Source organism: Cryptomeria japonica, chromosome 11, assembly GCF_030272615.1.
Source record: "Cryptomeria japonica chromosome 11, Sugi_1.0, whole genome shotgun sequence".
Lineage (NCBI taxonomy): Eukaryota > Viridiplantae > Streptophyta > Pinopsida > Cupressales > Cupressaceae > Cryptomeria > Cryptomeria japonica.
In genome coordinates, this window is record NC_081415.1 from 179,432,834 (window position 1) to 179,449,693 (window position 16,860).

General features: G+C 35.2%; 1 protein-coding gene across 1 annotated transcript; it reads right to left on the reverse strand.

The window, feature by feature from the left end:
* Positions 1 to 1,807: 1,807 nt before the first annotated feature.
* LOC131068104 (anthocyanin regulatory R-S protein-like) lies at positions 1,808 to 3,795 on the reverse strand. The gene is made up of 3 exons (XM_058003286.2): positions 3,251 to 3,795; positions 2,240 to 2,647; positions 1,808 to 2,152 (listed from the first exon to the last, which is right to left on the reverse strand). Exons 1-3 carry the CDS (start codon positions 3,692 to 3,694, stop codon positions 2,081 to 2,083), a joined length of 924 nt encoding a protein of 307 aa, XP_057859269.2. The 5' UTR covers positions 3,695 to 3,795; the 3' UTR covers positions 1,808 to 2,080.
* Between the last annotated feature and the right edge of the window lie 13,065 nt (positions 3,796 to 16,860).

Sequence of the window (16,860 nt, forward strand, 5' to 3'; positions counted from 1 at the left end):
AAGGTATCTTACTTACCTTTTCCAGACTAGCTTCCTTGAGGTTCACATTTACCTTATTTCCCACCTGTTGTCAAGAAACAGAAACCCTAGTCGCAGTCTCCTTATTTGCCAAGCCAACAACCCTAGCAAACATTCGTTGATTGCCCAGATCCAAAGACCATTTCCTCGAAAAGCCCTTGAATTGCTTCTCAGAATTCCCATGATCCACACAATTATTAAAACGCCCTTGAGTGAATCTCCTTCCATTGTTATTCTGCCTCCATGCCACACTGTGTCTGTTCCCAAAGAAGCCTTGAAAGTATTTCAAAGCTGGCTGAAAACCTTGTTATTTGCGCTCCGGTTTACGTGTATCACCATGTCCTTCCATCTGCCTTTCATGTAGACCCACTGTGGAACATGAGGCGGGGCTTCCCAGCCCACATCCGCCCATGAACCCAAATGTCCTCTATCAACCATGTTCGATCACTGTATTATCCGATCATTGTATTATGCTGTCAAAAGACCAATGTATGGACTGATTTTTCAAGAATTAAGTCTCAGATTTTCTGAGGACTAAGGACTGATATTGAGTCACACATTTACAACTGAAAACAATGAAATGAAATGCTAGGAACTTGATTTGATGTTACCCCAACTGTAGCGATGACAATGCAAGCAAACTTTTACTAACAATGAACCTCAAGATGATTGGCAGGTGTCGTCCTTTGCTGCTGTCACAAACAAGTCTAAGTATGACAAAGTTATCTGCTACTAACAGTCTGAAAACTTCCTCCCAAATGCTGATCTCCAAACCAAATGGCAGCGTCTTCACCTAGTGCGAAATAGATCAATTAAAAAGTATTCAATGATGAAATCGTGGTATTACAAGGAGGGCAGACCAATCAGCTTCGGCTCCTTCAGAATAATTAAAAATTGACACCAAACCTCCAACTAATGACCTTAACATTATCGCCTTAAGCCTCACTGCCCTTTGGAACCATTTGCAATCATACATCGATGCATCAAATGATGTAGTCTGATGAAGTATGAAGACACAGACCTGGTTTGAATCGCTTTATTGAACTGATGAAGAATCAAGCAATATCCATCATATTGAGGTCTTCTCAATGCCCAATCGAACCCCACCAAAGTTCGGCCCTACTGCTGAATGAAGGCAATTGTGATGTTGATGTAATATACCAATAACTCCTCCAAATTACCTTCTAATAAATTGATTATTTGTGTTTCTTTTTCTTTTTCTTTTTTCTAATCTTGTTTATTTGATTTCTTTTTATTTTTATTTTTATTAATTTTATATTTCTCTATTCATCTATTTCTCCAACTTCACTATTTATAAGGGTTTATCTGCAATTCTAATTCATTCTTCCTTTTCTATGATGGATCACATTCAACTTTGATCTCAAATGCACAAAATTGAATCCAAAAAACTTTTTACAATTTGTCATAGACAATGGAAAACCCATAGCTTCTATTGTTGACATTCAGTTACAAGGGAACTCTTGTGGGCTCTATTTAAACCTTATTCAAGTTGTCTCAAACAAATTACAAGTAATTAACATTTTCAATAGAAATAAGATTAAAAACTGCAAAACTAATGATTATGAAAAAAAAACGATTTAAAGAAACCCAACAAATATTGCAACTGATTTTTCTATATGTTTATAATTCAAACAGTTCACTAAGACTCGTTTAATATTGAATAGCTAGAGCTACTTTATGAATAAAGAACCCTCCATAAAAATTTAAAAATAAAACATATTACCGTACCAACAAAGAACCTGAGCAACAGTAAAATAATAAATTTCATGGCACGGAAAACTAAATATTTATAACACAGGGACACTCCCAATGAGAAACTAATACAATCATGAGAGTAAAAGGCTTCAAGAAAACCCACTGCACAGAGTAGCTCACATCATGCCATACATTTGGTTATCGCCAGCATTGTTCTGTTTGATTATAAAAATACAAAGCCAGTCAATGGATAGTTGGTGGTATGAACTCTCCCGATTTCTCTGTCTTAAAATTGTCTTAAAACTTATCTTATATCGATGGCTCCATCAACATTTCCAGGTCCCGTTCAATGATCAATAAGTTTCTTTAATCTAAGATGCAAAGTTTCTCTGGCTGCAGGATTCAAAATATGGGCAGCCTACACAGTAAGGAAGAAACAGAGAGAAATATGGGATGCCTTGAGTTATTAAAATTATGTAATGGAATGAAGAGTAAGTGAAACTACCTTCACACGCAGGAAATGGAAGGCCCTTGCATTTGTGGCAGAAACGAACACATCCACGACTTGTATGCCGTGTGACTCCACCGTAAATATAATTGAAGGCAAGAGGTTCACCTTATTCGCACAGTTTATTGTAATGAAAATGTCTGTGCCGATGCAGTTCACTAGCAAGTTTTCCTCCTTATTTTTGCTGCTTAAGTATTGCAGTGAAGAAGATCTAAGACAATCAGAACTAGACGAGGAACGTTGAAGAATTTCTTGCACGGAGCTCAAAGATTCACATTTCACGGTATCTGTATTTGTATGGTTTTGCAGTTGGGTATCTGCAAATCTTCCTGAATAGTTGGCCAGCTGTTGCTGGAGAGATTCGATGTAGCTTATCGTCTCTGCTAGAATGGACGTCTTCTCTTTCTGAAAAAAAATTACCATTCATACTGTTAGACACTATCACTGGAGTTTTACCCTAAATTCCCTAAGTATCTGAAAGAGCTGTTAAAATTTTAGTATCACCAAAGAAAACATGTGAACAGGATAAGGAAAAAAGAATATAATATCAAACATTTCAATCTCATATATTACTATAGACAAATGAATTATATAGAAATGGAAACAAAATGGAAAACAAAAGTGTTAATTGTTGATATAAGAACTAGCTCACATCAACTTAGATGCGAAACAGGAAAAAACAGGAAGATGAATGATACTAAAGAGGAGTGGGCAGATAAGATATTACATCAAAAAGCAGTGGAGACACAATTAGTATTACATCATAATGTGTCCAACCTCAAAGAATATTGAGATCAACTATACCAAAACACTAAATATAAAAACCTTGATTAATCTATTTGAAAAAAAAAATATAACAAAAATTACAAACTTCCTAATCTAAAAAAATTTAACACATATTCAGAACTTTACATCTTTTCTTTACTGACTACCTGTGGATCCCATAGACTAGATTATTGAAAACAAAAATAAATACAGCCATTCATTATAATACAGCAAACGTCATACCTTGGCGGTGGGATTTGGCAACAATGAATGCATTTGTTCCAACAAACGATTCATGTCGCTGCGCCGCTGCCTCTCGGAAAAATTGTGGCTCCTCCGACAAGAAGACTGGAGCTCTCCTCCTCCTTCCTCATTGTTCCAACCAGGATGAGTTCCGTCTTCCTTTTTGTTAGAATCAGAGGTCACTCCTCCGGACATTCGAACAAGAGATGTATCCATTGATACAAATGGGTTTCCCGAACCCATGACATTATATTTCTGAATTATAGCACTGAGTTCATCAAGCGGCTGCGACAATGCAGCCATTTCACCGGGAAAACTGACAGAGCTTTCAGGGTTTTCTCCTACAGATGAACCCAAACCGAAAGATGAACGCTGACTGAATATAAAGGGAGGATTCATTGTGGGCAATGAAAATGGTATTTCACAATCATGCTCTTTCTTCATTCATTGAACTGACTGCACTACAAAACCAGTAACAAAGCACCCAAATTGTGTTATACCAGGAAGCCAGGAAGCTGTAAATCCGTTGGGCAAACGAATGACTTCGGAAATGAATAAGGCAAAGAATTTAGAGGGCCTTTTTGTCAGGAGGCAGCGCTTTGTAGAGCTGAACAGACAGCTGTATGGCAGCAGAGCTCCTCGAATGCGTTGGATTTTGTGTGTCTTGACAGAGAAAATTGAGGGATAAAACAGGCACCTGCAATCTGGAACAGAATTTATGAGCATTGGTTAATCTAGTACAGCGACTGATTCATTAAAAGAATGATGATGTTGGAGCAAGCAAACAGAATACTCTGAGGTCTAATCGTATGGACAGCTATTGGCCTCTGAAAAGATTCTGAAGTCGGCTACTAGATAATCATAATTACTGGGTATTTTTATGTGGTCAGCAGAAGAAAATGTCTCGAGGGACTCTTGCACTTGCCAGTAAGTCTGTATATTATTTAATGTGGCCAAATAATTTCGGAATATCTTCCTCTCCCACTATCACTTCTGTTACCTGTTTGTCGTAATTGAATATGTTGCAGAAGCTATGACATAAAAAGGCTTAAATTCACTGTTAGACAGTGTACGGAACAGTGTACATGCACTCCAAGATTTTGGGATGAACCTTTACAGGTTCGATTATTTGAGCTCCTATAGAAAACGCCAAAAGAGCACAGGGACACACACCCCCAACCTTAAAGAACTATGTTGGAAACAAATTATTATGGAGAGATTATAAGGTTAAAAAATAGTTTATATGGTGTAATTAGAAGTTGACATAGTCATTGTTTGTGTATGTTATGTTTTTTTATTAGGAAAGCAAGGATTAATGGGTTCCGATCTTTTATAAAAGAAACAAAACAGGGGTGTTCATAGGACACTCACAACACATAGGTCCAAAGGATCGTACACAACATCAGTCAAATGGCTGCAAAAGGAAAAAGAGGGTAGAAGACAACAACAGTCTCAAAGCCAACAAGGCCAAAATCCACACCGAATCTAAGGGCTCCTTGCAAGGAACAATAAGAAGACAACCCAGAGGGTGGGGCAACCTCACAAGAGGGAAGAGAGGGTCCCCAAGTCAAGTAGAAGATCATGGCAGCCACACACCAGCAGAAAGTCAAATCCTCAATAGCATAACCCCTCTTCACCTCTATAGAAAAGGAGCCCACCTCAATAGGAGTGGAAAAGGAGAAGACCAACAAACAAGTGCACCAACTGTGAGTCCAATTATTAACCAAACAGCCACAGAGGAAGCATCAACCTCAATAAGGGAAGCATCCACCTGCATAGAATCCATGAAAGAAGAAGTGAATCGATGAAGCCAAGCTCTCCTCATGGCAAACAGAGCACACCCTACCTTAATAGGGGCAAAATCAAACTCCACAGTAACCTCAAAATTGAGAACGACCATGAAACTAATACCAATCCATTACCAAAAACTAACATCAACAAGGGCGAGCCCTTGAAAAATAGCAACTAACCCTTGGCCATCGAAGATACCAAGACTACTGTCCTAACAAACCAAAATGGACAATCCCAACAAGAAGGAAAAATACAACCCAATGGTGTTCACAATAAGCACCATAGTCCAAATCAAAAAAGAAAAACTCCTACCACCTAAATCCAGAGCAAGCACCATCTGAATCGCAACGAGGATAACGAATGGGGAACACGACCTCACTATGGACAAACGCCAAGGCCACACTTAGGGCCCAACAAGATCAATGCGAGATAAACCCCCAGTGCATCTCATCATACCACTAAAGGCATTCAATGCCCGAAATACCAGTGAAGATCCAAAGAAACCATCACAGTGCCAACAAATACCACAAGAACACACCTGTGAAAGGACAAAACTAGGAAGCAGAGGGCTTGAGCTAGTAGTACCCAAACATCATGCATTCTACGAGCACAAGCCCCAACCAGCAACCACAAACACCATAGAAGACCACCCAAAATAAGGTGCCAAGTAAAGAAAGGTAGACAACACAACAGCCAGCTCACCAAACAATAAACCCCAAGCAAGGCCAGGATGACATCCATGGAAACCAATTTGCACAACTCACAAAAGGAAAGGAGAGCCATCTCCCACAACAGGTAGGAGATCCAAACACCATCAACACCAACATCAAAAACATTCTAAGAAACACCATCTCCAACACAACCCCTACAGCCATGACCTTCAAAGAGAAAGGTTGTGCAAACAAGCAGTGCACAATGAGAACAAAGGACTAGCACCAAAGCGTCATCCATGTCATTCTCATCAACACTGCCGTTGTTATCAGTTTGAAATCCTAACTTTCCCACACCTCCACTTTTCTCCAAACTATCTAGAACAGGGCGCCAAGGGGGGAAAGGTAGCAACCTTGACCCAAAACTCACGCATGAAACCAGCCACGAAAGAGTTAAGTTGGCATGTCGGGAAGAAACCATCGCAATCGAGGAAACAATAACCACACCCAAGCCCCAAACGCAGCCAAGGCTAAGCCATCTGCAAGAAAATGCATAGGTGGAAGCCACAGACACAAAAAGGGATAAGGAAACAAAGGTGTCAACACGACCCACAGAATAGGAAGACTAATACTCAAGATAGGAAAACAAACAAACAACCCACTCAAAGGAAGAGGACTTGGTCCAAACACCAAAGGCGGGGAAGTTCTCTCTCTTGTTCCGGCTCAGAGAAAGTGAGCCTCCAACGTCATCTGACATGGCATCACACAACAACTTGAGGGGGAAACGGGCCTATGGAAAGGGAAAACAACAAGCAGGTTCACCCTTACCATCTCCACCAGGGCACAGACCCGACCAAGCAGCCATCAAAAGGCTACAAGCAAGGGGTTGAATGAGACCAGAAGCAAACATAGGGTAGAAAGTACCCAACACCAGACCTAAAAGATCTCCATCATCCTCTGCATCTACTTCACCACCATCTCCGTTTGAAATCCTGAAATTCTCACTCCTCCACTTCACTCAACCATACCTACATTGTCATTTAGATATTAGATTATTTTTATGCGACATTTTATTTTATCATGTCTTATTTTATTAATGATCTGATGTTTGTTTACTTTTATTCAAATTATTCTTGTCTACTATTTATTAATTCGCATACATTTATTTCTTATTTAGAGGTAAGAGATCACCTTTCTATGATTTTCATTATAGGTAGGATTGACTAAGGTCAACCTCACAAATTACATAAATGATCATCAAGATCAAGTCATCAAATTGAAATTCCAACTTCCTCACACCCTTTTACTAGCCATTATGAGCCACTTGATCCAATATATATTTTTTTGTAATATGTTGTATGTCATTGTTTCTCAAGAAATTGATTATGCACTTAAACAAATGGATGAAGGAATAAGGAATGATAATGATGAAAGAAAGGAATATTTTGAGGACACTTAAATGGCACATCAATTGGCATAAGAGCTTAGAAACAACTTAATTAATTTTATTCAAGTCGCTACGTAGAGTGGGATGAAGATCAGCGAGTGGGAAAAGAGTAGTAGGGTTTTTGGAGGTATAGTTGTTGCAGAGGCAACAAGTGAAACAGATTCTGATGCGGATAGCATTGGTGATGAGGTAGATGGAGATGTGAAGAGAGGTGGAGTCTGCAATTTTATTTTTAATGGACTTTTGTATCTTTTCATTTGGGTGGTTAGTGCTACTCTAATTCCTATCTTGGTTGTGAAGGGGTCGACCTAAGGTGATGTGTCTTTTCTATCTTAAAACACTCTCTTAACTTCTACCTTTCCTATTGCCTTTGTTGTGCCTCTTGTTTCTTGGTTGTTGGTGATTGTTGATGATTTCAAGGAAGAGGAGCCAGATATTTTGGGTGGTCTAAGAGGTGGTTGTGGGCTTTAGTTGCAATAGTTGTTGCTCCTCTATTTTTGGGTTTTGTGGGTTTTTCTCTCCAGATGAAGTTATGTGTTTTTTTCTCTCTAGATTTTGTTTTGTTATTTTGAGGCTTGTCTAACTACTCTGAAGTTGAAACATCTTTTGTTGAAGGCTACTTGTTGTTTTTGCATATCTTATTTTTGTGGTTTTGGGGCTCTATTTCCCTTTTCTAGGTTGTTGTTGGGGACCTTTGTTATTTAGGGGATACCCTCTCTTTTGGGTTTCTTCATTGGTGCCACCATTGTTTCTCTACTCAACTCTTTTGGTGGTTTTTTTTTCTTTGTGGGGTATGTGTTCCTGCAATGCTCTTCTACTCATACCCTATTTTGTTGCTCATGATGCATATTTTTTTGTTTCTTTCATGCTTGAGCAGTTGACATCCATGCCTTATGGAGCCATTTTGGTTGTTGCCTCTTGTTTTCATTTAAAAGGGCTATCCTTAGTTTTAAGGTGATATTTGTCCTTGTGCGATTTGATGGAGCTCTATGGTTTCCTGGTCTCAAATATATTTTATCTGATCATGACACTTTTTCTTTAGTCCTCCTTTGTGATACTCCTATTAAGGTGGAGTTTTCTCCTTTTGAGGTGGACAACCTTTATGTGGGGATGCCTAAGGACTAGTTTTCTTCCATTATTATTCCCTATTGGTTGATCCTAACTAAGTGGAGGGGTCTCCTATTGAGATGAAGTTCGGTTTGGTGGGTGAAGCTAGAAGCTTCTTCAAGGAGGCTTTTGCTCCTCCCTTTCTAGTGGTTGGTTGCACTGACTCTATTGAAATCTTTGTTCTTTTTCTCTATCCTTCTTCTCCTATGAAGGTTGAGAATCTGGTGGAGTTTGAGTTTGATAGATCATTTTGAAAGATATATAAGAGATTTGAGATAGGAGATTATGGATATGTGAATGTAATATGATGTGAAATATATCAGAGGGATCATGTAAAGGTGATTCCAGTAAAGGGTTTAGGGTTTCAGACCGAAACTGTATTCTGGCATAGAAGATGTTATCTCAGCAGTTCACACTTCTTTGGATTGTAGTCTGGAAGTTTATGTAGTTAGTGAGGCTCCTTTTGTGATTGAGTAGTGTGGTCTAGGTTGTAAGCCTTACTGCAAGTGTAGGCCCCTCATAATTTGTAATATCTCTTCATATGACCAGTGGATTGATATTGTGGGTCACAAATCCCACCATGGTTTTTCCTCTTTGAGGTTTTCCTCATATAAATATTTGTGTTATGGTTCTCATTTATGTGATTGGCTTATTGGTTGCTTTACTTCTTTCAATTCTGTATGTACCGGTATACCGGTTGGTGTATGGCTATTTTAATAAGGCTAAAATTAATCATTCTGGTATAACACTAATTCACCCCCCCCCCTCCTCTCAATTTTATTGGTTTCCAACACTATTATCTCATGATCCTAAAAATTTGGGCCTAGTTTTGCCTGAATTAGGAGCAATATTTGTGATAAATATAAGAAAGGGATTTTAATAAGTAGGTAGGTCGTGTATACGAAGACATAGCTGAAATTAATTGTATCGTCTTTCATCTTTCTCCTCCATTCTAAACCATTAATTTCAAAACATTACTCACCTTGATACATAATAAATACCTCTGATTTACAATAATGATACAATTTATGTTATATCAAATATTATATATAATACTATAGATATAATATAACCAAAAAATTTATATATAATATATTTTTATTTGTACTATATAAAATAGAAAAATTATATATATATATATATATATATATATATATATATATATATAAATTTAACTACAGTATCATTAAAAAAATGAATTTACCTTATAAAATATAGTAACAATTTCTTTACAATTATTAATTATTGTTCTTAGACATTTAAATAATTTTTTTCTTTAAAATCATTAAACGAAAGATTTATGCTATATTATTTAATGAAAAGAAAATAAAATTATTTTCTTAAACATATAAACCTGCATATTTTTAATTTAGTTTGTACCTAATTTATAGTAATAGCATCTTTAATTATGCGGAGAGGCGTAAAATACAATGACATCATATAGGGGTCATCACCAGTAACGGTTTAAGAAAAAAGAAGTGGTTCGTATTCTTCCAGCTATGTATATTAGAACTGATAAAAGAAGAATGGAGCTAAAAAACTTCCACTCCTTAGTCATCTGTGTACACTTCTTATGCAAAGTGGAGAATGTCAAACGATTAAAGGTGCAGTTACACAACTATAACAATAAAAATTGTTATTCATTCACCACAAACATCATCATTCGTATTCATTCACCACAAACATCGTCATTCGTATTCATTCATTTTCATTCAAAAAACATTCAACTTTGGGACAAGAAGAGTCTATAAGATTGAGAGACATTTGTCTAACAGAGGAAACGAAAAATGCGTGTCTTAAAAACGCTCTTGTTTTCAGTGGGTTTTGTGTTGACAATCTTTAGCGGATTGATCATTGTGTCTTTAGGAGCAGCAGATGTATTCCCAATTTATCCCAAGAACGAGCAATTTGAGGTCTCCTCATTAGTTGAATAGGATACTCAGAGAATTGGGAGGAGATTACAGGCAGTAGCAAAGACTACCGTATTCAACGTGCAAGGCAATGTTTTTTCTAGATGGGTAAGGAAGAAGGAAAAACCCCCAAATTTTAATTTTCATTCTGGATTCCAAATTCAAAGCTCATGAATATGCAAATTGAATTGCAGGATTTACTATGTGATTGTGTATATTGGTAACCCCGCCAAGGAATATTTTCCGGATGTAGATACTGGCAGTGATTTAACTTGGCTTCAGTGTGATGCCTCCTGCTGAAGTTGTGCCAAGGTGAATAACAATCACAACCCATATGTTTTTTTTGTTCACAATTACAGAAATGCTACATATTGATTTGGCTAATTTTTTTTGTTCTGTCTTTGTTTATTTTTCCTAATTGTCTACAATTTACTCCTGACGGCAACATCATATTCAGTGGCAAAGGAGGTCCTTCACTTGAATCCCCAAAAGTATGGAAGTGGGTAGAGATTTTTTGAATTCGTAAGGTCAGTTTGCATGTATTACCCTAAGTATACTCTAATATATTAGGATAATAATTATGGTATGGCTGATTAGTATTTGTTACCTTAACCATAATTATACTTATACATGTTATTTAAATATATTATAATAATTATTACCAAATACTAATCCATGCAAATTTATTTATTTAATTTTTTTTAAATATTATTTGTAAATCTCAAAAATCAATTGTAAAATTAATTTATTCTAAAATTGATTGGTGATTCAATTAAAAATTAAAAACAAATAGAATTTAGTTTAACTAGAGAACATGAAATGATTTGCATGGAGAAAGCGAAAATATAATAGAAATATTATTTATATATCTACAAAAAAATTCTAAAAGATTCTATTTATATTTTAATTTCTTTAGTTTATAATGGCTACATAGAATGTTTAATAGAAATATTAAAAAGAAAGGAAAGAATCTAATATACAATTTAGAAAGGTTAAAAAGGCTTGGAATACTGAATTATCATATAGATGTGATTTTTCTATTTTAGTTGAGTTAAAAATATTTCAAAAATAACATATGATGATTGATTTAGAAAGCTCAAAAATAATTTATCAAAAATTTAAAAGGTTAAAAGAAAATAATTTTAATTAAAAAAAAGCTCTAAGCTATTTAAAAATGTCTTAATTTTATTAGAACAAAGTTTAAAGTTATTCATTTTATAGAATTATTGAATAAATGTACATAATATTAAAGATTTTATTAATATTTAATAAAAAATAAATAATAAGTTTTATGAATGCATAATCCTACAATATTAACCCTAATTGTAGCATAATCTTAACCCTAAACTTAATCATACCCTAATTTAACCATAAGCCTAAAGTAATTGAATCATAATCGTAATTTTAACCCTAATTGAAATTTAATACTAATCATAACTATGATCAACCACTTATCATAATCAAACCCTGACCTTGCCAATATTCTTAATCTAGACTCAATTCCCTGACCATAACCTAACCCTAAACTAACCTAGGTAAACCTAATAATGATGTAAACCCTAACTATTATCCTAATCCTAATCTTAAACCCTATCCTAAACCATTACACTAACCCTAACCATGATTCAAACCCTAAACCTAACAATAATCCTAGGCCCTAACTCTATCCATAATCCCAACAATAACACTAATAATGGTGTATGCTAACTGTAATTCTAACCCTAACCATGATGCAAACATTACCATTAATCCTAACACTAACCCTTAACCCCAACCATGATGTAAAACATAACTTTAGAGCTATAATACTAATGTTAACCCTAACCCTAACCCAAGCCATGATGTAAACCATAACCTTTACCATAGTCCTAACCACAACTCTAAACCATTATTTTAATCATAACCTTAACCCTAACCCTTACCCTAACATTAACCCTAACCTAAACTAATCATAACCCTAAACCCTAACTCTAAAAATAGGGAATGGTTCTACTACCCTTAGGATGCACCAATCATATATTACAATGTATTAATAATATATGAAGGGTATTGATATCTTGATGCATCCTAAGGGTTGGGTAGTTGTTTCCCTAAAAGTAACCCTAAACCTAATGGTGATGTACACCCTAAGCCTATCCATAATTCTAAGCAAGATGTAAACCCTAATCCTAACCATGATGTAAATCCTAATCATAACCATAAAAATTATTATAACCCTAAACCTAACAATAACCCAAACCCTAAACCCTAACCCAAGTAATAAACCTAACGCTAACCATGATGTAAATCCTAACCCTAACAATAACCATGATATAAACACGAACATTAATCCTAACAACGACCCTTAACCCTAAACCTAACCATGAAGTAAACCTTAACCCTAGCTATAATCCTAACCATAAATGTAACCCTAAGCCTAACCATTAACCTAACCCTAACTCCAACCCCAACCATGATGTAAACCATAACCCTAGCCATAATCCTTACCATAACTCTAAATATTAAACCTAATCTAACCATACAAATAAACCCTAACCCTAACAATAATCCTTATCCCTAACTCTAAACCTAATCCTAACCATAACCCTAACCCTAACCCTAGCCATCATCCTAACTATGACCCTAACCCCAACCATGATGTAAACAATAAACCTAACCATAACACAAACCATCACCCTAATCATAATCCTTACCCTAACCCTAATCATAACACTAACCTAATCATATTCCTAAACCCTAACCCTAACAATAATCCTACCCTAAGCTTAACCCTAACCTGAATTGAACCTTAATCTAGCCCAAACCCTAATCATAATTGAACTTTAATACTAATTTAACCCTAACTTTAATGTAATTGAACCATAACCCTAATTCTAACCCTAACTTTGATGTAACCCTAAACGCAATTGTAACCCTGACATTATACCCTAGGCATAAACTTAACCTTACAACTAAACCCTAATCCTAACCATAATCCTAAACCAAAGCCAAACCCTAACCCTGATGGTAACCCTAACCATGATATACACCCTAACCATTATCATAAGCCTAACCTTAAACCCTAACCCTAACCATGATGTAAACCTTAACCTTGACCATAATGCTAACCTTAAATTTAATCCAAAACACAACCTTAAACTAGATCCTAGTCCTAACCATATCGCTAATTATAATTCTAATACTAACTGTAACTATGATTGTGCTTACCCTAACCCTACCTTTGATGTAAACCCTAAACATAATTGTAACCATGACACTAAACCCTAACCATGACCATAAATTTAACTCTAATATTAAACCATAATCGTTACCCTAACCTTAACCATGATATAAACCCTAACCTAACTAATAAACCTAACTATCACCCAGACCCTAAACCCTAACCCAAGAAATAAACCTAACCCTAACCATGATGTAAATCCTAACCCTAACAATAATCATGATATAAACACTAACATTAATCCTAACACTAACCCTTAACCTCCAACCCTAACCATGATGTAAACCTTAACCCTAGCCATAATCCTAATCATAAATGTAACCCTAAGGCTAACTATAAGCCTAACCTTAACTCCAACCACAACCATGATGTAAACCATAACCCTAACCATAATTACTACCATAACTCTAAACCTTAACCCTAACCTAACCATTACCATAAACCCTAACCCTAATAATAATCATTAGCCATGACCCTAAACCTAATCCTAACCATAACCATAACTCGAAACCTATCCCTAATCCTAAGAGTAAATCCTATCCATAATCCTAATCCTAACCTTAAACCCTAACCCTAACCTTAATCTTCAACCCTAACCCCAACCAGAATCATCACCCTAACCCTAAGCATGATGTAAATCCTAACCTTAAACAAAGATGTTGATCATGACCCCAAACCTAAGCCTAACCCTAACTATGATGTAAACCCTCACCCTGGCCATAATCCTAACTATGACCCTAACCCCAACCATTATCTAAATAATAAACTTACTAGAACCCCAAACCATAACCCTAATCATAATTCTTACCCTAGCCCTAATCATTATGCTAACCTAACCATAATCCTAAACCCTAACCTTGACAATAATCTTACCCTAAACTTAACCCTAACCCAAATTGAGCCTTAATTCTAATATATTCCTAACCTTAATCTAGCCCAAACCCTAATCCTAATTGAACTTTAATAGTAATTTAACCCTAACTTTAATGTAATTGAACCATGATGTAAACCATAACCTTTACCATAGTCCTAACCACAACTCTAAACCATTACCCTTGTCATAACCCTAACCCTAACCCAACCTAATCATAACCCTAAACCCTAACCCTAAAAATGGGGAATGGCTCTACAACCCTTAGGATGCACCAATCATCTATTATAATATATTAATAATATATGAAGGGTATTAATATCTTGCTGCATCCAAACGGTTGGATAGTTGTTTGCCTAAAAATAACTTTAAACCTAACCCTAACCATGGTGTACACCCTAACCTTATCAATAATTCTAACCACGATGTAAACCCTAATCCTAACCATGATGTAAATCCTAACCCTAACCCTAACCCTAACCATAACCATAACCATAACCATAACCATAACCATAACCATAACCATAACCATAACCGTAATTATAATCTTAAACCTAACTATAACCCAAACCGTAAACCCTAACCCAAGCAATAACCCTAACGCTAACCATGATGCAAATCTTAACCCTAGCCATAACCAAGATATAAATACTAATATTAATCCTAACACTAACCCTTAATCCTAACCCTAACCATGATGTAAACCCTAACCCTAGCCATAATCCTAATCATAACTATAACCCTAACTTCAACACCAATCATGATGTAAACCATAACCCTAACCATAATCCTAACCATAACTCTAGACCTTAACCCTAACCTAACCATAACCATAAACCCTAACTCTAACAATAATCCTTAGCCCTAAACCTAACCATGATATAAACCCTAAACTATGCTAGCCCTAAACCTAACCATGCTAACCCTAACCATGATATAAACCCTAACCATTATCATAACCCTAAACCTAATCATAACCCTAATCCAAACCATGATGTAAACCTTATCCTCAACCATAACACTAACCTTAACCCAAACGCTAACCATAACCACAATACATGCCATTAAACAAAGTTTAATATATCTTAGATCTTTTAGTTTTTGCTTCGATCTTGCAACACATATATATTAATAAAAATAGTCTAAATAGATATATAAAATTGCAATGATAAAATAATATAATAATATAATAATACTATAATATAATTTGTTTTAATAAAAAGATACTATATAATTATATATTAATTTATTTTATGTTTTCCATGTTGCATCGCGCAACTGCCACTAGCATATATGTCCTAAATTTTAATTTAATCTATATAACATACGCCGAGAGATATCCTTCTTGAGGCGCCTATTTCAATTTAGGTTTCAAAATTGATTAAAAATAGGTGCCTCGAGAAGGATATCTCTCGGCATATGTTATATAGATTAAATTAAAATTTAAGACATATATGCTAGTTTAGAGAGAGTGTCATAACCCATGTGGCCAACAGAACTAGATATAATTGTCAAGTCTATTTTATATTATCATTCTGTCGTGCTGTCATTGATGGCGACTGCAAGTTGTTAGCTGTCGTTTCACATTTTTTTTATTAATGTTGAAAAGAAGACTTTTACATAGCTACGTGTTTCACATATTGCAAGTTTGTTTTGAATGTATTAAAATGGTATCCCATATTCTCAAATTTCATTTTAGATGACATAAATCTGCTATAGTCGTTAGTGGGGACCAAATTTGATAGCAATATTTAAACGAATTTTGCTATTAAATTAAATATATTTTCAAGTTTGTATATATATCAAACATTTATGTTTAGATGAGTTTTTTTTTTTTCAAAAAGTAAATATCAAATAAATTGATGTTACCTTTTATTTTAATCTCAATTTTCTTTAATTTATTTCATCTATATTTTGTGAAGTTATATATCATTTATGCAATTGTTCCTTTACATTCATTTTTAACATTTAATCTAAAAGGAGTATTTAATCTATAATGTCAAATATTAAAACATCTACCAAAAGTTATATTATTAATTATATGTTTCATTGTATCTTTTTTTTTTCTACAAAAGGATACTTTATCCAATGCACTATACTAATCTATTAGTGAATGTAACGCATGCTAGAATTCATTCTTCAAATAAACAAAGCTATCAATTAGAAGCACAAGGGAAATCACGAATCCCTATCTAATCAACAGATCTAACAAGATAGACAATGAAATAATGCAATCATCAAGTAAAATAGGAATTAAGAATATCAATCTATAAAAAACTCCCTATTCCGTGACTGCATATTGCTTCCATTGCTCTTCTACTCTTCATGGTATGATGGCTCTCAGATATTGCGCTGGTAACCTGCAAGTGACACAAAGATTCAAAATTCGTGATTGTTGAAAATGGAGATTGGATGCTCAATTTATAGAAAATTGGAGAGGATTGATTGAAAGGTGGAAACGAATGATCAAGAGGTGTGAACTGAGGTGAGCTCAAATGCAAGTTGATAGTTGAACTACTGATTGTAGGAGTGAAACTCAATAGATTGAATAGATTAACTAAGTCAACTGATTGAGAAAAAGCTGACTAAAGGAAGAAAAAGAATGATTGGTGGA